The sequence below is a fragment of the Furipterus horrens genome, unplaced genomic scaffold (assembly GCF_987537825.1).
Source record: "Furipterus horrens unplaced genomic scaffold, mFurHor1.1.pri manual_scaffold_3, whole genome shotgun sequence".
Classification (NCBI taxonomy): Eukaryota; Metazoa; Chordata; class Mammalia; order Chiroptera; family Furipteridae; genus Furipterus; species Furipterus horrens.
In genome coordinates, this window is record NW_028327173.1 from 111,135,985 (window position 1) to 111,159,129 (window position 23,145).

General features: G+C 34.9%; 1 protein-coding gene across 4 annotated transcripts in view; it reads left to right on the top strand.

Annotated features, from left to right (window-relative positions):
* The window catches only part of NEMF (nuclear export mediator factor), a 69,271-nt gene that overhangs the window by 30,271 nt on the left and 15,855 nt on the right, over positions 1-23,145 (top strand). For all 4 annotated transcript variants that reach the window (XM_090270086.1, XM_090270087.1, XM_090270088.1 and 1 more), the window contains exons 16-23: positions 1,226-1,314; positions 11,548-11,651; positions 13,032-13,094; positions 19,637-19,749; positions 20,969-21,026; positions 21,462-21,520; positions 21,608-21,728; positions 22,840-23,119. In XM_090270086.1, the coding sequence (XP_090126212.1) occupies positions 1,226-1,314; positions 11,548-11,651; positions 13,032-13,094; positions 19,637-19,749; positions 20,969-21,026; positions 21,462-21,520; positions 21,608-21,728; positions 22,840-23,119 (887 nt within the window). The remainder of the gene's footprint in view (positions 1-1,225; positions 1,315-11,547; positions 11,652-13,031; positions 13,095-19,636; positions 19,750-20,968; positions 21,027-21,461; positions 21,521-21,607; positions 21,729-22,839; positions 23,120-23,145) is intronic.

Here is a 23,145-nt window from a genome sequence, read left to right on the forward strand (position 1 = left end):
AATAAAAATATAAAGTCATTTCTCTCTGTTCATAATCTTTCAGTAGCTTTCTGTGTTACTCAAGACAATCCAAAGTCCTTCTCCTGGTTTGTAAGGTCCTATATGATCTGCTCCCCTTTGATTGCATCATCTGCACGCCTCCTGTTACACACTCTTTCCAGCTACACTGGGATTTTAGCTGTGTCTGCAACAGTGGTCCATGTTGCCTTCGCAAGGCTTGCACTTGCTGCTCTTTCTACCAAGAATGCTCTTCCCTAAAAATTTCCAAGGTTTGATCCCTTACTTCATTTACATGTCTACTTATATGAGACTTCAGAGAGGCCTTTCTTGACCATTCTTACTAAAAATAGTATCTTCAATTACTCCCTTTTTACTCTGGTTTTCTTTTTAAAAAATACCCATCCCAACATACATTTATCTGTCTTCCACCTTAAATATGGATTGCATCAAAGTAGGCTTTTGTCTGTTGTTTATTGCTATGTCCCAGCCCCTAGACTGTTGCCTGAAACATAGTCACATTAACATCTGTTAAATGATTGGTTCTCATGACTTACCCCTCTGTCTACCTCTCCACCCTCATTTCTTGACATTTTACCCTGTGATCACTACTTGCTGGCCTTTTTGCTTATAGTGCTCTTTTTATTCTTTGTTTTGATAATTACCTGTGTCCTTTAGGCTTCAGCCTATATAACATTTCTTCAGAAATATCTTCTTTGACCAGAATCAATTATAAATTAGATTTGCTTGTTATAATCTCTTGTTTATTTTAATAGTTATGTGTTTTATATTTGTCTCTTCTCCTAGACTCCTTTGGGGCGGGAACTTTGTCTTGTTCACTGTTTTGTCCACAGCGTTGTAGACATGGTAGGCAGTTAGTATCTTGTAAATGAATTATATTTTTTAAAATTCCTAAGTCTTTAGGAGATATATGTATAAAATATGTGTTTGACTTAAATTGTTTTAATATTAAAGGCAAAAATTGTGCTGGCCAGGTAGCTTAGTTAGTTAGAGTGTTGTCCCAATATGCCAAGGTTATAGGTTCGATGCCCAGCCAGGGCCCATAAAAAAGGCAAAATTTTTTTATTTACCGTACTTTTATGTGGTGTGTGTGTAGACAATGCCATTTTTTGATATTTAAAAAAAACATTTCTTGTCCTATTATTTGCTCGGTGCTATTTAAATAAATTCTCAACAAATTATTTTAAAACTCATTTCTTATAAATAGGCATTCAAATCAGCAGAAAAGAAAACGAAGCAAACCTTAAAAGAAGTCCAAACGGTTACCTCTATTCAAAAAGCAAGAAAAGTATATTGGTAAGTGTTCTACCCTTTTAAAATATAGTTTTTGTTTTGTCAAAATTATACATGCACATTGCTTAGAAAAGTAAAGCAGTTTTGTAAAGCTTGTTACAAAAACAAATAGCCCTGGAATTTTTTACGCTTGTATTGCCTCCTCTCCCAAAGAAATTACTTTTATACTTTTAGCTCTTTTACTTGATTCTTTTTGTATATACCTCCATTACTCTAAGTAATATGCTTATACTGCTGCTTCTTAATTTTTCTGTTTTACACTCTATTAATGACTTCCCACAATGGAAAATGAAGATTTTACTCATTCACCTTGTGCTCCATTACAAAGACACACATCACCAGCCTTCCATTATAGTTAAAGCACAATTCAGGATTAACATTGCAAATATTTAAGTTGTAGTCACAGCTTTCTTTCTATTTTTGTTCTTATTAACTCACTTCCATTCTTCCAGGTATGCTCACATTGGAATTCTGTTACTAGTATCTTCTTGCAGAAGTTTCTTCTGAAGCTTTTTGACCATTGTTCTAGATTACTCACTCTAAGCATCCTAAAATCTCCTTTTGTTGTTATTCTGAAAGTTACCTTTATCTCTCTGTGTTGGAGTCTCTGTCCTGGATCTCATACTTCCTTTTTCTTTGCTGATAGGAGTTACAAGCTATAGAAGCATAATCAGAAGGGGTATAAAGAAGGTAAATTTTTTGAGGTATCCAATGATAAAAATGATTTTACTCTTATACTTAATTAATAGTTTGGCTGAGTATAAAATTCTATTTTGGAAAATGTTTTCCTCAGACTTTAAAGGTATTGTACATTGTTTTAACTTCCAGATTTGATCTTGAGAAGTCTGATGTCATTTTGATAGTTGGTATTTTATAGGAACCTTGTTTTGTCTTTAAACTTGTGGACATTTTTTTCTCTCTCAGTTTTCTGGAATTTCACAGTGATGTAGGTTGGTGAGGATTTTTTTTAAATCCATTTTGCTGGATAGTTTGTGGGCCTTTTAAATTTGTAAACTTTCAGTTCTAAGAAATTTTCTTGACATATTTCTTTAAAAACTGCCTGCCCTCTGGTTTTTTGTTTTGTTTTGTTCTGTTTTTTCTTCTTCCTGGAAGATTTTTGTTTTGTTTTTGTTTTTGTTTTTTTTTAAATATAGGAACCCCTGGACAGTCTTTCAGTTTTTTTGCATTTTCTATTTTTCTACTCTTTATCATTTTGTTTTATATTCTAAAGGATTTACTCAATTTGATCTTTCAAACCTTCCACTGCATTTTTTATTTTTTTATTTCTTCTGTCATGTTTTTACTTTTAAGCTGTTTTTGGTTCTTTGAATGTTACTTTTACGTTTTAAGAGCTTCCTACTTTAGTTTCCTTATACTGAGAATAGTTTGGTTGTATTACATTTTATTTAGTATCCTTTTCCTGCAGGTCTCTGTCTTTTCCAAGTCGTGTCTCCCCCCCCCCCCCCGCCCCCCCATTTGTTGGTTTTATCTCCAGCTTCCATGTTCACTTTCATGCTTACTTTTTATAGTAGAGCATTTAAAGGATGATTGGGAGTTCTCTGTGGGGGTTGGGCTTATAAAATGATCTGTGTGGGCCATTTTCTGTAGAACTCTTGACATCTTCAGATTTTTTCCTCTTAAGCTGGTCTTATTTCCTAGAAAAGATTCTTTTATTCTTATAAAATGAAGACCTAGTTATCACTTTTGGGAACTTAGTGGAAAAAAATTGGTGGGAGTCTCAATATCCAGTCTTAATTGCCCTGTTTTACATATGTTACCCCTGCTTATAACTGTCATATTTTCCCTAGTCAGTAGATCCTCTCTGCACCCTTTTTAGAGAATTAACTTCAGCCTTCAGGTAGGGTATGAAAGGGACAGCTACACCATGTTCAGAGTTGGAAAGAATATCTAGGGAAATAACTGCTTCTTGATCACACTTTCATCCAGTTCTCTTTTTAACCCCATATTAATCCCTTTTTCTAGCAGTACCTTGTGCTACTATTTTTTAGCTTTTTATGGGTTACATAGTTGAAATTGATTTACTTCCTGGCTGTTCCACTGTCAGCTCAGGATTCAGCTTCTTGAGTTTGATCATTCATCCATTTATTTTCCAGCTTTCAAAATTTTGTTGTGATTTTCTCCGTCCCTCCCTGCTCTGACATCTCTACTGATGATAGGATTAACCTGTAATTTTCATTTCTCATAAAGTTCATGTTCATATTGGTATCAAGGTTATATTACTTTATAAAGGAAATTGGGACGTGTTCCTTTAGCAATTGTTCTTAAATGTTCGAGGATTTCATCTCTGAAGCTGAGTAGTACTGGAGTTTTCTTTATGGGAAAGTTGTTTTTTATTACGGATTCAAAGTCTTTAGCAGATATAAGAAAAACTCAGATTTTTCTAGTTTTGATTAGCAGTATTTTTCTAAGACTTTGCCTATTCTGTCTAAAGTTTGAAATGTATGGGTAAAGGTTTATAATAAGCCACTTAACTTTTTAACACCCTCTGGGATATTTATTGACATCTCATACATGGTAGTTATTTGTGGCAATTTTTTTTCTTGATTCGTCTGACCAGGTGATTTTCAGTTGTATTAATATCTGTAAAGAGCCAGTTTTTGACTATCGATCGCTTCTGCTATATATATGTGTGCATGCTGTCTCTCTCTTTCTCTCTCTCTCTTTTCTGTCTTTCCACTTTTCTTGGGATTTATTTGCAGCTCCCTTTCTGATTTCTTGAGATAGGAGCTTAATACATTTATTTTTTTCCTTCCATCCTCTTTTCTTTTCTAATATATAGTTAAGGTAATAAGTTTTCCTTAATGTGGCTTTGATCACATTAAGAAGTTTTGTTATGTATTAGTTTTGTAATCTTTCACATCAAAATGTTGTAATTTCCATTGTCATTTTTTCACTCATATATTATTTAGAAGTATTAATTTTCAAATATATGGATCTCTTTTGGTAATTTTTTTACTGATTTCTTGCTTAATTTGCATAATGGTCATACAATGTATTCTGAATTGCCTCAATCCATTGACATTTGTTTTTTATACTTGCTTTAAGACTCAGCATACTTATAGTCAGCTTCTTTATAAATTTTTCATACATAGATGGAAAAAAGTTCTGTTCTATAGTTTTGGAATGGGTTTCTGTAAATATCAACTACATCATATTTATTAACCATATTGTTCAAATCTTTTACTTTTTTTTAAAGTATATTTTATTGATTATGTTGTTATAGTAGTTCCAATTTTTTCCCCTTTGCTCCCCTCTGCCCAGTACCCTGTTTCCTGCCAGCAATCTCACCCCACTTAGTTCATGTCCATGGGTGATGCATATATAAGTTCCTTGGCTTCACCCTTTCCTATATTATTCTTTTTTATTATTATTATTTTTTTATTTTGGGGGTTTTTCAATTACAGTTGTCCCATTTTTTTCCCCAGTGCTCCCCCTCACCCAGCCCACCCCTTCTCCCACAATCATATCCCTCCCCGTTGTCCATGTCCATGAGTCATTCATACACGTTCCTTGACTAGACCCTTCCCTTACTTATCCCCCTTCTCTCCCTCCCCCTGCCCCCCTATTGACTGTTATTCTGCTCCTTGTTCTATTTAGGTCATTTGTTTATGTTGTTCTTTAGTTTCCTGTATTAGGTGATATCATATGGTATTTTTCTTTATTTGCCTGGCTTATTTCACTAAGCATAATTCTCTCTAGTTCCATCCATGTTGTTGTAAATGGTAGAAGTTCCTTCTTTCTTTCTGCTACATAGTACTCCATTGTGTAAATGTACCACAGTTCTTTGATCCACTCATCTACAGATGGGCGCTTAGGCTGTTTCCAGCACTTAGCTATTGTAAACAGTGCTGCTATGAACATAGGGGTGCATAAGTTCTTTTGAATTAGGGTTTTAGGATTTTTCGGGTATAATCCTAGCAGTGGAATCGCTGGTTCATAAGGCAGTTCCATTTTTAGTTTTTTGAGGTAATTCCATACTGTTTTCCATAGTGGCTGCACCAGTCTGCATTCCCACCAACAGTGCAGTAGGGTTCCCATTTCTCCACATCCTCGCCAGCACTTGTTGTTTGTTGATTTGTTGATGATGGCCATTCTGACTGGTGTAAAGTGGTATCTCATTGTGGTTTTTATTTGCATCTCTCTGATGGCTAGTGATGCTGAGCATTTTTTCATGTGTCTATGGACTTTCTGTATGTCCTCTTCGGAGAAGTGTTTGTTCAGGTCCTTTGCCCATTTTTTAATTGGGTTGTTTGTTTTCTTGATGTTGAGTCGTATAAGCTCTTTATATGTTTTGGAGATCAGTCCCCTGTCTGTGATATCATTGGCAAATATGTTTTCCCATATGGTTGGTTTCCTTTTCATCTTGCTGATGTTTTGTTTTGCTGAGCAGAAACTCTTTAGTTTGATGTAGTCCCATTTGTTTATTTTTTTCTTTATTTCTCTTGCCTTAGGAGATGTATCCGTGAAAATATTGTTACGTGGGATATCTGAAATTTTCCTGCCGGTGTTTTTCTCTAGGACTTTTATGGTGTCACAGCTTACATTTAAAAGTCTTTGATCCATCTTGAGTTTATTGTCATGTGTGGTGTAAGTTGGTGGTCTAGTTTCATTTTTTTGCACGTCCCTGTCCAGTTCTCCCAACACCATTTGTTGAAGAGGCTCTTCTCACCCCATTTTATGTTCCTTCCCCCTTTATCAAATATTGGTTGACCATACAGTCTTGGGATTATTTCTGGACTCTCTGTTCTGTTCCATTGATCTATATGTCTGTTCCTTTGCCAGTACCTGACTGTTTTGATCACAGTAGCTTTGTAGCATAGTTTGATGTCTGGTATTGTGATTCCTCCTGCTGTGTTCTTCTGTCTCAAGATTGCTTTGGCTATTCAGGGTCTTTTTTGGTTCCATATGAATTTTTGAAGTATTTGTTGTAAGTCTGTGAAATATGTTATTGGTATTTTAATAGGGATTGCATTGAATCTGTAAATTGCTTTGGGTAGTATGGCCATTTTGATGATGTTGATTCTTCCCATCCAAGAACATGGTATTTGCTTCCATTTATTTGTATCTTCCTTAATTTCTTTCTTCAATGCAACATAATTTTCAGAGTACAGGCCTTTTATCTCTTTGGTTAAGTTTATTCCTAGGTACTTTATTTTTCTTGTTGCTATAGTAAATGGTATTTTCTTTTTTGTTTCTGTCTCTGATATTTTATTGTTGGTGTACAGAAATGCCTTAGATTTCTTTATATTGTATCCTGCTTTTTTGCCAAATTCGCTTATTATATCGAGTAGTTTTTTAGTGGAGTCTATAGGGTTTTCTATGTATACTATCATGTCATCTGCGTATAATGATAGTTTTACTTCTTCTTTCCCAATTTGGATGCCTTTTATTTCTTTTTCTTGTCTGATTGCTGTGGCTAGGACTTCCAACACTATGTTGAATAGGAGTAGAGAGAGTGGACAACCTTGTCTAGTTCCTGAGTTCAGGGGGAATGCTTTCAGTTTTTGTCCATTGAGTATGATGTTGGCTTCTGGTTTCTCGTGTATAGCCTTAATTATGTTGAGGTATGCTCCCTCTATTCCCATTTTTCTGAGTGTTTTCATCATAAATGGGTGCCGTACTTTATCAAATGCTTTTTCTGCATCTGTTGATACAATCATGTGATTTTTGTCTTTCATTTTGTTTAGGCGATGTATTATATTTATTGATTTGCGATTATTAAACCATCCATGCATCCCTGGGATGAATCCCACTTGATCATGGTGTATGATCTTTTTAATGTGTTGCTGGATCCTGTTTTCCAATATTTTGTTGAGGATTTTAGCATCTATGTTTATCAGTGATAATTGGCTTGTAGTTTTCTTTCTTTGTTGTGTCTTGACCTGGTTTTGGAATTAGGGTAATACTGGCTTCATAGAAAGAGTTTGGGATTTTTCCCTCTTTTTGGATTTTTTGGAATAGTTTGATGAGGGTAGGAGTTAGTTGTTCCCTAAATGTTTTGTAAAAGTCTCCTGTGAAGCCATCTGGTCTAGGGCTTTTGTGTGCCGGGAGATTTTTGATTACTGTTTCTCTTTCCTTCTTTGTTTTTGGTCTGTTGAGACTTTCTACTTCTTGATTCAGTTTTGGAAGATTATATGTTTCTAGAAATTTGTCCATTTCATCTATGTTTTTGAGTTTCTTGCCATACAGTTGTTTGTAGTAATTTCTTACAATCCTTTGTATTTCTGTGATATCAGTCGTGATTTCTCCTCTTTCATTTCTAATTTTGTTTATATGGGTCTTCTTTTTTTTCTTGATGAGCCTGGCTAAAAGCTTGTCGATTTTGTTTATTTTTTCAGAGAACCAGCTCCTAGTTTTGTTGATCTTTTGAATTGTTTGTTTAGTCTCTGTGTCATTTAATTCTGCTCTGATCTTGATGATTTCATTCCTTCTTCTTGCCCTAGTCTTTGTTTGTTCTTGTTGTTCTACTTCTTGTAGCTGTAGGGTTAGATTTTTTATTTGAGATTCTTCTATCCTTTTCAGATAGGCCTGTATTGCTATGAACTTCCCTCTCAGGATTGTTTTTGCTGTGTCCCATAAGTTTTGGGCTGTTATGTGTTCATTATCATTAGTTTCCAGAAATTTCTTGATTTCTTCTTTGATGTCATTTTTAATCCATTCATTATTTAATAGCATGTTATTCATTCTCCATGAGTTTGGATATCTTTGATTTTTTTCTTTGAGGTTGATGTCTGGTTTCAAGGCATTGTGGTCTGAAAAGATGTTTGATATAATTTCAATTTTCTTGAATTTGTTGAGGCTTGTTTTGTGTCCTATCATGTGGTCTTTTAAAATGTCCCATGTGCATTTGAAAAGAATGTATATTTTGCTTCTTTGGGGTGAAAAGTTCTATATATATCAGTTAAGTCCATGTGGTTTAGTGTGTTGTTCAATGTTTGTATATCCTTGGTGTTTCTTTGCTTCGAACATCTGTCTATTGTTGATAATGGGGTGTTAAAGTCCCCTATTATGAGTGTGTTGCTGTTAATATCCTTCTTGTGGTCTTCTAGTATTTTCTTTATGTATTTAGGTGCTCCTATGTTGGGTGCATAGATGTTTATCAGGGTTATATCTTCTTGATGGATTGTTCCCTTAAGTATTATGAAATGTCCTTCTTTGTCTCTTTTTATGACCCTTGCTTTGAAATCTGTTTTGTCTGATATGAGTATTGGTACCCCAGCTTTTTTTTCATGTCCGTTTGCTTGGAATACTTTTCTCCATTCCTTCACTTTTAGTCTGTGTAAGTCTTTTGTTTTGAGATGCGTTTCTTGTAGACAGCAAATATGTGGGTCCTGTTTTCATATACATTCCACTACCCTGTGTCTTTTAATTGGAGCATTTAATCCATTTACATTTAAAGTTATTATTAACATGTCTTTATTCATTTCCCTTTGTACCTGTGTTCCTTTCCCTCTTTTTTTTTTCCTTCTCTTTCTTAGGTCATTCCTTTTAGCATCTCTTGCAATGCTGGTTTGCTGGAGATGTATTCTTTTAGTCTTCCTTTGTCTGAGAAACTCCTTATTTCACCTTCCATTTTGAATGAGAGACTTGCTGGGTAGAGTATTCTTGGTTGTAGGCCTTTGTTTTTCATTGCTTGAAATATTTTTGACCATTCCTTTCTGGCTTATAGTGTTTCTGTTGAGAAATCAGTCTATAGCCTTATCAGATCTCCCTTGTATATTATTTGCTGTGTTTCTCTTGCTGTTTTTAGGAATCTCTCTTTGTCTTTGAATGTTGCCATTTTAATTATGATGCTCTGTTCTTTCATTTTGGCCATACTTCCCTGTCAGCCTTCCTGTGTTTGCCTCTGTGTCTTAGGTAGAGCTGCGCATCTGTTCTGTCTTAAGGGACAGAGCATTAAGTATTTGTCTGTGCTGGGCAACCCGGTTCACCGCTTTGTGGGGCTCTATGTGGGGGAGGGGCTTGCTTAACACTGACCCTATTTCCAGTCACTTCACCTGCTTCCCATATGTGACTGGCGTCCCTCTAGCTGTTGCTCTGGTGCTGGTTCCTAGAGTGGGTAGGGAGGAAGCGATTGCATACTTTAGGACTGTGGGGGTCCTCTAAACGGACTTTCCTGAGAGACAGGCAGTTTCTTCTGCCACACCAACCCCATTTGGTTTTCAGTCAAAGGCAATGAAGCTTTATTTTCCCAGTCCTAGAACCGTGAGCTGCTCTGTTTGGCCTGGTGCTGGAATAGTTCCCCAGGTGTCCCTCCCAGCTTTTATAATGTGGGACCACTACTTCAGCTGGCCACCACAGCCTTGGCCTTGCCACCACGTGTGTCCTCGGTCTGGGCTCCACGCCTCCTACCCATCTGGATGAACACTCCCTCTTTAAACCTTTGATTGTCGGGTTTCCATATAGTTTGATTTTCTGGCAGTTCTGGTTGTTTCCTTTGTTTTTAGGGAGTTGTAATCTTTAATGGTTGTGTGAGAAGGTGAGGTGTGTCCCCCTATGTGTCCATCTTGGCCAGAAGCCCTTTACTAATTCGTTTTTTAATGATTGTTTTTCTAAATTACTGAGAAAAGTGTCTTAAGTTTCACACAATTGTGGATTAGTCTGTTTCTCCTTTTACTCCTGCCAGTTTTTGCTTTGTATATATATTAGGTCATACAAATATAGAAGTTATAATTTCCTAGTGAATTGAGCCATTTATTAACATCAATGAAATGTCCTTTTAACTTCTTTTTTCCTTCTATGTCAGATACTAAAACTATATCAGCTTCCTTTGGTTAGTATTTGCATGGTATATCTTTTCCATCATTATAGTTCAGTCTTTTAATATTATATTTTAAAGGAGTATATATATCATTGTTTTCTAGTCTGACATCTCTGCATTTTAGCTGGAACATTTATAAATTTACATTTATAATAATTAATTTCTGACATACTTAGGTTTAACTGTACCCATCTTACTATTTGCTTTCTATTTGTCCCGTATATTCTGTGTTCTTATTTGTCTTTATTTATTGCCTTTGATGGGTTCTTGGCTTTTTGTTGCTGTTAGCTAGACATTACTAGGATGATTACAAAATACATCCTTGATTTATCTGTTTCATTTTCTTTATCCTTGTGGGTTTTACAGACTTGTTCACCATCGGTAGCAGAGTGGTGAAATTAAGTTTAGTACATTCAGCAATGAGGAAAGTATATTTTTAAGTGAAAAAAAAACATAAAACTGTGTATGTTGTATCTGAAAAAAACAGGTTTAGAATAAACATTTTATTTTAGCTTTTGTATGTATAAAAAAAAAAACATGGAGTGGGGTTCACAGGAAGCTAATTACAATGGCTCCCTATTAGTTAGTGGTGGTGGGAACTGAAGGGATGCAGGATCTCTCATACCTCTTTATACAATTAAAAAATTTTTTCAACCAACTGTATGTGTTAGTCAAAAATCAAATTAGAAAATTGGAATAAAATGCATTTGCTATATCATATTTTGCTATTATATGTTAAGTTTAGTTTAATGCCTATGCTCAATCTTTATCATCTTTAACCAGAAGTTTCTAAAAGTTTGGATTAAATCATAAAAAAGATTATCTTGGTTGTCATATGTAATATAGGAAATACTTATGTTCATTGTTATGCGTATCATTTTTAAATCTCACACAAATATACACATTCACTACTTTTTATTGAGATGATACATATTAATCATGAAAACCCAGATTACTTTGTCTCTTGAGAGAAGTTAAATTTTACAGTTTTGAAGGCAGTATTCGGTCTTTTGTATAAAAATAAATGTAAAAAATGTCATATATGATTAATTGAGGACAGAATGAGAAAACAACTTTTCTTTCTTACCAGTTGTCCCACAGCATATCCACTTCCCACTGAATGAAAGCTAAACCCAGGGACCTTGAGACATTTCATGCTTTTGCTTTGTATAATTCCTTGTTGTAAGAACACTGTCTTATGTGAAAGAGAGAACACATTTTTTTTTTTTAAACAAAGAATTTAGGTGCTTTCTTCTCAGACTGTCTTAAGACTATCTTAAAGCAATTTGTATTACAAATTTTCAATAAAATTCAACTTCATGCCTTAAGAAAACAATCAAGTTGTCTGAACCTATACAGGATAGCTTCTGTTTTGTATTCTTTGTAAAAATGGTGTGAATTTAGGCAGTGATGAAGGAAATGAAGTGTTAACCTTTTTTCTTTCAATTTGGTAGGTTTGAGAAATTTCTGTGGTTCATTAGCTCAGAGAACTATCTAATTATAGGAGGTCGAGATCAGCAACAGAATGAAATAATTGTGAAAAGATATCTGACACCAGGTAGGTAAGATTAAAATTCTAAAGAATTTTCTGTTACGTATTTGGATCAGTTATCTCAATATTAGGTATAGATTTTCATTTTAAACTTCTTTGTTTGACAAATTCAATTGCTAGAAAGAGTTTGATGCTTGATGGTTTATGGTTTAACACTTCTCATTTTAAGTGAATATTCCTAAAGTATTAATCCTGAGCTAATCTGCAGTATTGGACTTTTGATTCTCTACTACATTAACAAATATTAATAGCTTTCAATCCTCTGGAGTCATTGAAGATCAAATTTTTAAAAGCTTAATTTTTCACTGTTGAAGTTTGTAACCTTTTTTAGCATTTAGAAATAAGACTCGAGCCCTGTGGTATAAGGTCTCTCATTTATTTTTATTTATTTGCTGATAATCACTGCCTCAATGTAACTAAACCCTCAGTGTGAGTATCAGAAATCAATAATCATTATCAGAATTAATCTGATGTCCACTGAGGATCCTGACCCAGGAAAGAAAGCAACAGGGATCAGGTTACATGGTGCCCAGGGCTTGGTCTCTGTCTTCTCTAGCTCTATTCATTGTGAGTTGCACCTATCACGGAGAAGTATGGGTTTTACTCTTCTTTGAGTTTCAAATCCCAGATGACCTGTTCGCAGTAGGCCATGGCTGCTCATTTTATCTGCTAGAAACCAAGCATTTTCCTTTTCTCTGATTGACCATTTATCTGCATTCTTCTGTTTGTTACTTTGTTCATTCATTGTTATCACACACTTATAATAGAACTGGAAGTCCTCATTGTGGCTTACAAGGATCCTGGCTGCTTCTTCAGCTTCCATTCTTAATACTCTTCTCTCAGTCTGGCCTCCTGACTGCTCTTCATACATGTCAAACATCCATAGGCCTCAGGACATTTGCACTTGCTAGGATGAGTCATTTGCTCCATACATCTGTCACCCTTCTCACAGGCTATCCCCGGTTTCCGTACATGATAACTCAGCAAGTTTCTGAGAGAGGAAACACAAGACCTCTCAAGGCCTAGGCTGAGAACTAGCACTTAGTCACATCTGCCACATTCTACTAGTGAAGGCAGATCATGGGGTTGGCCCAGATTCAAGGGATGGGGAAGTAGACTCCACCTCTTGATGGGAAAAGATTCATAGTCACAGAGCAAAGAGGTATGGATAGAGGAAGGGAGAGGAATTGTGATCATTTTTGTAATCTACCATATTGCATTGCTTTCCTATTAGGAGGCCTATGAGAAATCTCTCAGGGGTAGGAGAAGGAATTTATGTGCCGTCTTATCCCTTTTAGATTTTGAACCCATTAAACAGTAAATAAGTAATTTTAACTGAAAAAGAAACCAACAGGATTTAGAGTATAATTTCTTGTTTTTTTTAAGGGGACATTTATGTACATGCTGATCTTCATGGAGCTACTAGCTGTGTGATTAAAAATCCAACAGGTAATACATTTCTTTCTATTCGGAACTTTAATTCCTTTTGTTAAAATATTTTAGTATAACTAAAAGACAAAAATTGTGAACATAAAGGAACACTTTAAGTGATAAAAGGGTCAATCCATCAGTTGAGATATAACAATTATAAACATATGAACTCAACAGCAGAGCCCTAGAATATATGAAGTAAAACCTGACAGAATTGAAGGGAGAAATAGATGATTCAGCAATAATAGTTCAAGACTTCAGTACTTAACTTTTAATCATGGATAGAATAACTAGATATAAGATTAACAAGGAAATTGAAGATTTGCACAATACTGAGGTAACTAGATCTAATACATCTCTAATACACTCCACCTAACAATAGATTCCCATTCATCTCTAGTGTACATGGAACATTCTCCAGGATAGACCATAAGATAGTCTATGAAACAAGTCTTAATAAACTTAAGACTATTAACATCCTACAAAGTAAGTTTTAGGACCATAACGAAGTGAAATTAGAAACCATTATTAGAAAAAAAAATTGGAAAATTCACAAATGTATGGAAATTAAAGAACATTCATACATAATCAATGGCTTAAAGAGGAAATCATGAGGGGGGTTTTAAAAGATACTTTGAGCTGAATGAAATGCAAAACAGTATCAAAACTTACGAGATGCAGCTAAAGCAGTGCTTAGAAATTTATGGTGGTAATACCTATAATAAAAAGGAAAGATCTCCACTTAATAACAAAATTGTAATTATTAAAATCCAGAAAAGCAAAAGCAAATAACTCATAGAAAGGCGAAGAAGAAAATAGAGTAGAAATGCTTGAAACAGAGACTAGAAAAATAATAGGGAAAATCAATGGAACCATAATTTGTTCTTTGAAAAGAACAACAAAATTAATAAACCTAGACAGACCAAAAAAATAAGAGAGAAGATTCAAATACCTAAAATTAGGAACAAAAGAGAGGACTTCACAGAAATCAAAAAGATTTTGAGGAAATTCTGTGTATAGTTGTGCAGCAAGGAATTAGATAACTTTGATGAAATGCTTAAAATCTTAGAAAGACACAAAATACCAAAACTGACCCAAGGTGAAATGGAAAATCAAAACAAAGCTGTAGTATAAGATTGAATTAATCATTTAAAAAACCTACTCACAAAAAAAATCCCAGGCCCTCATCGCCTCACTGGTTAAATCTTCCAAACTTTTAAAGAAGAATAAACAGCAAGCCTTCACAAATTCTTCCCCCCAAAAAATAGAAGAAATGGAAGCACTTCTTAACTCTTATATAAGGCTATTTTACCCTAATAAAACAACCAGGCAAGCATTATAAGAAAAAACTATAGATCAGTATTGCTCATGAATATAGACACAGAAATCCTCAACAAAATATTAGGGAACTGAATCTAGCAGCATATTAAAGCATTTATACATCAAGACAAAGTGAGATTTATCCCAGGCATAGGTAGACACGCTTTGATTCCTCATGCAAACATAAAAAGAATTACAAACTAAATCTCAAATAACACCCAGAACTGTCAGAAAATCAGACTGTATAGAAGTCTGACAACTAAGGATTTAAAAAAGCCACAATCATCCGGACAAGTAGAAGAGGCAGAGACGAAGTGGGGAAGTGAGATGTGGTGTGGAGCAAAGGTGGTTGTGGTGGCGGAACGGCATGGGCTGTCCCACCTTCATGTGTGGTGGATAAAAATTGGGAGGGATACCTTAGGAGCAAGTGATCCCAGCCCCAAGCCAGACCACACAGCCCAGGGTTGCAGCACCGGGAAAATAAATGCCCATAACCAATGGGAGTTGGGGCAGTGGAAGTAACTGCTAGATTTTCCAGAAACTCAGCTTCAAGGGCCTTCATAATCTTAAAATGTATGCAGATCCACCCACTCTGGCATTCAACACCAGGGCAACAGCTGGATGGGTTCCAGTCACCTATGGGGAGTGAGTGAAGTGCCAGGCACATCCCCAGAGCCAGGTAGCGGCACACTCCTCTCACTGAACCTACCCCCTACACAGAGCCACAAAGTGGTGAAATGGGTTGCCCCAACCTGGAGTTTACCTAAGGCTCCACCCCACACAATTTTCAGGTACTTTTTACAGAGAGTCAAGAGCAGCTGTATCTAATACACAGAAACAAACAGGGAGGCTGCCAAATTGAGGAAACAAAGAAATATGGTCCAGATGAAAGAATAGAACAAGACCTCAGAGAAAGAACCAAGTGAAACAGAGATAGCCAACCTATCAGATGCAGAGTTTGAAACAGTGGTGATCAAGGTGCTCAGAGAACTCACTGAGTATAGCAACAACCTAAGGGAAGAAATGAAGGTTATGCTAAGTGAAATAAAGACAAATCTACAGAGATCCAACAGTGAGGGGAAAGAAGCTGGGATTCAAATCAATGATTTGGAACATAAGGAAGAAATAAACATTCAACTAGAGCAGAAAGACTAAATAAGAATTCAAAAACATGAGAGTTTAAGAAGACTGGGACATCTCCAAACATACCAACATCTGAATCATAGGGGTGCCAGAAGGAGAAGATGAAGAGCAAGAAATTAAAAACTCACTTGAAAAATAATGAAGGAAAACTTCCCTAATTTGGCCAAGGAAATAGACATACAGGTCCAGGGATCACAGAGTCCTAAACAAGTTGGACCCAAAAGGAGGACCACATCAAGACACATCATAATTAAAATGCCAAAGACTAAAGATAAAGAGAGAATCTTAAGAGCAGCTAGAGAAAAGCAGAGAGTTACCTACAAAGGAGTTCCCATAAGACTCTCAGCTCATTTCTTAAAAGAAACTTTGCAGGCAAGAAGGGACTGGCAAGAGGTATTCAAAGAGATGAAAACAAGGACCTAGAACCTAGATTACTCTATCCTGTAAAGCTATAATTTAAAATGGAAGGGCAGATAAAGTGCTTCCCAGACAAGGTAAAGCTAAAGGAGTTCATCATCACCAAGCCCTTATTATATGAAATATTAAATGGACTTATTTAAGAAAAAGAAGGTAAAAGCTATAAACATTAAAAGGCAAAAATTTACAACTATCAACAACTGAATCTAAAAATAAAAAGTAAATAAACAAACTAGGCAAATAACCAGAACAGGAAAATCATAGGTATAGAGATTATTTGGAGGGTTATCAGCTGAGAGAGTGAAGGGGGAAAATGTGCAGGGATTATAAAGCATAATTGGTAGGTACAATATGAATAGGGGGATGTTAAGAATAGTATAGGAAATAGAGAAGCCAAAGAACTTATATGCATGACCCATGGACATGAGCTGGGGGGTGGGGGAGTTTCTAGACAGAAGCGGGTAGGGTGGGACAAAAGGGGGGAAATTGAGACGACTGTGATAAAATAATAAAATACACTAAAAAAAGATTGAAAATTAATGTAGTAAACTATATTAATAGAATAAGGACAAAACTTACATGATCATCTCAACTGATACAGTAAAAACCTTTGGCAATAATCCAACACCCACTTGTGATAAAAGTACTCAACAAACTAGGAATAGAATGGAGTTTCCTCAACTTGGTAAAGAACATCTAGGAAAAACCCACAGCTACCAATCATACTAAATGCTGAAAGACTGAAAGCTTTCCCCTAAAATCATGAATCAGATACGCATGCCTGTTCTTGCTGCTTCTATTCAATATTTTATGGAGGTTCTAAGTAGGCCATGAGGCAATAAAGAGATTAAAAAATCCAAATTGGTAAGGAACAAATAAAACTATCTGTTTGCAGATTAGTTGACCTTAAGGTATTTAAAACCTTAAGGAATCCACAAAAAATTATTAATAAACCAAGTAATGTTTAGATTGCAAGATCATTTACAAAAGTCAGTTGTATTTCTATGCACTAGCAATGAACAGTACTAAAAGGAATTTAATAAAATGTCCATTTATAATAACATTAAGTCCCGGTTGGTGTGGCTCAGTGGTTTGAGTACTGGTCTGTGGACCCAAGGGTTGCCAGTTTGATTATCAGTGAGGGCACATGCCTGCTTTGCGGGCCAGGTCCTTAATTGGGGGTGTGCGAGAGGCAGCTGATCAATGTATCTCTCACACATCGATGCTCCCCTTCCCTCTCTTTCTCCTTCCCTTCCCCTCTCTCTAAAAAGTAATAAATAAATAAAATCGTTTTTTAAAAAAAGAGTGAAATACTTAGGAGTAAATTTGCCAGTAATAAATGCAAGACATGTACCCCAAACTACAAAAAATCAGTGAATGAAATGAAGACTCAAGTAATTGGAAAGGAGTGTTTCTGGACTGAAAGTGTTAATATTGTTCAGAAGGCAGTCCTTCCCACATTAATCTACAGATTTAGTGTGATCCCTCTCAAAATCCAGCTGCCTTTTTTTTTAAAAAGATGGACAAGCTGATCCTAAAGGCATGTGGAAATGCAGAGGACCCAGATTAGTCGAATCATTCTTGAAAATGAAGAAATAATTGGAGAACTCACACTTCCTGATTTTAAAACCTCCTTCTAATCAAAACAGTATAGTATTGGCATAAGGACGGACAGACAGATCAATAAAAAGAGTTGATATTCCTCAGCTGATTTTCAACAAGGGTGACAAGGCCAATCAATGGGGATAGAATAATCATTTCAACAAATGGTGCTGGGACAACTAATATCCATGTGCAAAAGAATGGAGATAGATTCCCTACTGCACATCATTGAGAAAAATTAATTCAAGTGTATCAAAGACCTAAACTTAAAAGTTAAAACTATAAAATCATTACATAAAAATAAGCCATAAATCTTTAGCATCAGAAAGTTATTATTTAATATGACACAAAAAGCATAAGAAACCAAAGGGAAAAAATACATAAATTTGACTTAACAAAATTAAAACTTTAATATAAAGAACACTACCAAGAAAGTGAAAAAGACAACCCTCAGACTGGGAGAAAATATTTGCAAATCATATATCTGATAAAGGTCCGGTATCCAAAGAACTCTTGCAGTAGGACAGAAAACCCAATTTAAAAATGAACAGCAGATCAAACAGACATTTCCCCGAATTTTTTATATATATAAATAACTAACAAACACAAGATGCTCAGCATCATTCATCATTAGGGAAATGCATATTAAAACCACAATGAGACGGGTGTCGTTGAGGATGTGGAGAGATTGGAGCCCTTGTACTCTGCTGGAGGGAATGGAAAATGATGCAGCTGCTGTAGAAAAGAGTTTGGGAGTTCCCCAAAAAGTTAAATATAGACTACCAATTCTTCTAGGTATGTAACCTAGATAATTGAAAATATATGTCCACACAAAACTTATTTGCAATTATTTATAATAGCTAAGGTATGGAAACAACACATATGTCCATCAGTTTATGAGTAAATAAAATGCAGTATATCCAAATAATGGAATATTATTCATACTTAAATTACTGAAACATGCCCTAACATGGATGAACATTGAAAACATGCTAAGTAAAAGAAGCCAGACATATATGATTCCATTTACAGTTGATGCTTGAACTAGTGGGGAGGTAGGGTTAGGGGCACTGACCTGTCCCACTCCCCTCCCTATCCCCCCACCCTCATGCAGTTGAAAATCCATGTATAGCTTTTGACTCCCTCGAAACTTAACTACTAATAGCCTACTGTTGACCAGAAGCCTTACCGATAACATAAACAGTTGATTAATACATATTTTGTATGTTATATGTATTATATACTGTATTCTTACCATAAAGTATGCTAGAGAAAAGAAAATATTAAGAAAATCATAAGGAGAATACATTTACAGTATTTATTGAAACAATCTGCGTATAAGTGAGCCCACACAGTTCAAACGTGTTATTCAAGGATCAACTGTATATGAAATTCCAAAATCGGCAAACCCATAGAAACAGAAAGTAAGGAAAATGACTGTTATTAGTGGATACAGGATTTGGGGGATTTTGAAAATGTTCTGGAATTAGAGGTAATGGTTGCATAGCTTTATGAATATACTAAAATCCACAGAATTATACAGGGTGGGGCAAAACTAGGTTTACAGTTCATATAGAAAATGGTACAATAATAAATAATAATACAAGAGTAAACTATTTTTGCGTATTTGCCACTGTAAACCTAGTTTAGCCCCACCCTGTACACTTTAAAAGGGTGAATTCTATAGTATGTGAATTATAGCCCAATTTTTAAATATTTGAAATCAACTTGGGATATGTTATTAATAAGCTCTTCGTTGTAATTATTTAGGCAATCTGTAGGAATTCTGGAAGGCTTCAAACTTTAAATAGATTTTTTAAATTATCATTTTTGGAATTAGGTTAGAATTATTGATATAAGTGAGAGGATGTTCTCTTGTTTTATTTACTTAGACCATTTAAAAGCCTGCAATGTAAACACATTTTTAATAAAAATAATCACTTTTTATAATACTGAAATAAAAGTGTATTAGTATTTAAGATATAAAAAGATTGAGCCTGTCATGCATGTGATTTTTATATCTTACTCTGTACAAAATCTGTACTTTGGTACTGAAGCATTGTAGCATGTAATTACAGGAGAACCAATTCCCCCTCGGACCTTGACTGAAGCTGGCACAATGGCACTTTGCTACAGTGCTGCTTGGGATGCCCGAGTTATCACTAGTGCTTGGTGGGTGTACCATCATCAGGTAATAATGGCTGTGATCTTCTTTAAAATTTATTAAGAGATACCATGTACCAAATTTGAGGGTATAGAAGTGAACAAGGCTAAGTACCTACCTACCTTGATGGAACTGACATTTTGATGGTGGAGAACAATACATAATGTCAGGTAGCAATTGCTATAAAGATTTTTTGTAAGCAGAGTAAGCTGATAGAGAGTGATAGGGGCTTCCATTTTGAATGAAGCATCTGGGAAGGTAAGAGTTGAGCATCAGAGATCTAAATAAAGAGAGAGTGCTCTATGCAATTATGCAGGACAGAGAGTGTTCCAATTATGACGGTCATCCGAACCTAAAAGGTCTTTTTCCTATTCACATTTGTTGGAATTTTCTGATTTTTCTTGGCCCTTCCAGAAAAGTAAGATATGTCCAGTGGTTCTGGATTCGTTTGGTTTTAGTAATTGTCCCTCTTTGTGATTAATGCTATCTTACTTGGATGATATTTCATTCCATATTTGACTTCACATTGCTATTGATACACATTTTCAAGAATTATAATTAATAATGATATATTTTTATAAGGTCCTAAACATACTGGGTTTTTAGGAAATTAATATCACTTCTGAGATCAGATTTTCTGCCTCAGTCTTGTTATAAAAGTGACTTTAATTCTTTTTAAGTAGGTTTTTCAGTATGCCTTTAATCCCGCATATAACTATAGCTAATAGATACTCTCAGATTTGGAGGTTTCACAGATGTATAACATTTTTTAGAATTGTGGAATTACCTGTTTTGACAAATTAGAATATATTTTTAAGATTTGCTATCATTTTTATTTCCTAGAATGAAAGGTTATTTTATTACCAAAAAGAACCTCAGAAAAGGATTTTATTTAATAAATATAGTTTAATTTTAGTAAGTATATTTTTATAGTAAACTTATTAAACTATTTCTCCTCATTATATCTCACACTAGAGGAAACATGTACACCAGTTCTGGCTCTAATCCAAAGCCTTTGAAAATTGTCAATGGAATGTATTCTTAATTATATGTTTTTCCCCTTGTTAGGTAGGGCAAAGGGTTATCTGTCATTGAAGAGAGGTATCTATTCCATCAGTGTTGAGAATTTTTGCTAAATTTTAAACTTTGCTGCTTACTTAAATATGACTTGACTTTCTCAAGTGAAAAAAAATTTACAAGTATTTCTTAAGACAAGAGTACTGTAGCGTATTACTCTTTTCCTCAGGTGTCTAAAACAGCACCAACTGGAGAATATTTGACAACAGGAAGTTTCATGATAAGAGGTAATGGAGACAGGTTTGAGGACCATCTGCTAATAGTCTGAGGACTAATAGTTTTGATTACATACACATGAAGTCTGTTATGAAATAGGAAAATTTTCCTCTGCTGTGACAGATTTAGCATTTGTCATGTCATCTCCATATATATTTTTTTATTGATGAGAATGTACTTTCACTAAGTTTAAAATTATAAGATAAGAAAGTATAACATGACCTTTTTTCTAAATTGTTTATTCAGGGTCTGACTAACCCAAATGATAAGAGCAAACAATCATGTTTTTCTGTCTTAATTCCTGTTTCTTACATAATGCCAATTTCTATAAATGAGAAATATTCCTTCATGACAGAGAAAACACAAAACAAATGTGACCATTGGTGTCAGATATATTGCAATAGAAAACAGATTTATAAAAGATTTGTGTATATTATCTTTTGTAGGAAAAAAGAATTTCCTTCCTCCGTCATATCTAATGATGGGTTTTAGCTTCCTCTTTAAGGTACTCTTCATCTTCTTCATTATTTTTTTTCTGATTTTCATTAGCCTCACCTAAAGTTCCATCAGTGAAAAAGAACTATTTCCATAGGTTGATGAGTCTTGTGTTTGGAGACATCGGGGAGAACGAAAAGTCAGAGTGCAGGATGAAGACATGGAGACGCTGGCGAGTTGCACAAGTGATCTCATGTCAGAAGAAATGGAACAACCAGGTAGTTTACAGACTTCAATAAAGTAGCTTATAATGCTTCCTTTTGCCTAGTTTTGCTTCTGAATTCTTACTTAGAAAATCATGTCTCCTTTGGGATAATTGAAATTTCAAAAAAAATCTTGCTATCAATTTTACTGAATTTTGTTTTTGGAAATATTAAATGTGCTTATAATTCTAGTGAATTATAAAGTAATTGGATCCATAACTAATATACTTGAGTATATGTTTATATGGTAAAACTTCAGTATTTAATGAGTATTATATAAATGTGAATGAGCATTTACTTTTGGGTTTATAAATTAGATGTGATCAAAGAGGAGTTTATAACAAATACAATTTCCTTTATGGTAATTTAGCTTGATTTAATAATATATATGCTTCTAGTAGAGAGCAGCCATGGTTGATAGAATAAATGTATTTATCTACCTGAAGGAACTAAGGAAAAAGTCTAAGTTATTTTTATAGTTATTCTTTCTCCTAGGATCATTCTTTTTTAGGGATAATACTGCATTGTTTCTTTTACAACTACTATTGTACTACAAGATTTCTGTTTTTTAAATTTTCAGCCTGTTCCCGATACTATATAAAGTGCTTTGTCTACATTATTTTTTATTGAATTCTCACAACCATCCTTGTCAGATAGGTGGTGGCACCTCATTTTATAGGTGAGACAACCAGACCGTATTTTAACTGCTAGACAGTGTTCTTTTTGCTAGAGTGTGAACACACACTATGTGCCAATTATATAACATGTATTATCTCATTTCAATTATCATGTGTTAATTATAATAAAAGCAGCAGAATAAGTAGACCTACTTCTGTTGTCCTCCTTTTTGTAAATACCTAACAAAGACAAGTTATAGTTTTTGTTTTAGAAATGGTTGCAATGTACAAGAAATTTATTGTAGTAAAGCATCATTTATTCCAACCAGTTCATGATACAGAGCATCCTTTTGTGTAAATCAGAATACCCTTTGGAGATGATCACGTATTTTCTGGTGATCTTTTGGTGAAACAGGGATTCAATAGAATATTTTTTGAAGTGTTCAAGGAAATTATCTAGCTCTGTTGTGGTGGTAGCACTCTTAACTTTCCTGGTGCTCATTCTGCAGATGGAGGTGACAGTAGCAGTGAAGAAGATAAAGAGGAATTACAAGAAACCTCCGTGGAAGTAGAGCTGGTGACTCAGGTTGACCAGGAGGGTGTTACTATTCAGAGTGGTGGAGATGAGCTGAGTGAAGAACTAATGCAAGAAGAAAGCTCTGAAGACGAAGGAGAATTAGAAGAGGTGGTAAAAGATCAGGAATCTGCTGGTGAAATGAAGGACAAAGGGGAAGAGACAATAAATTATCCTGATACTACCATTGACTTGTCCCACCTTCAGTCCCAAAGGTAATTTTAAAACTATAATTTTAACT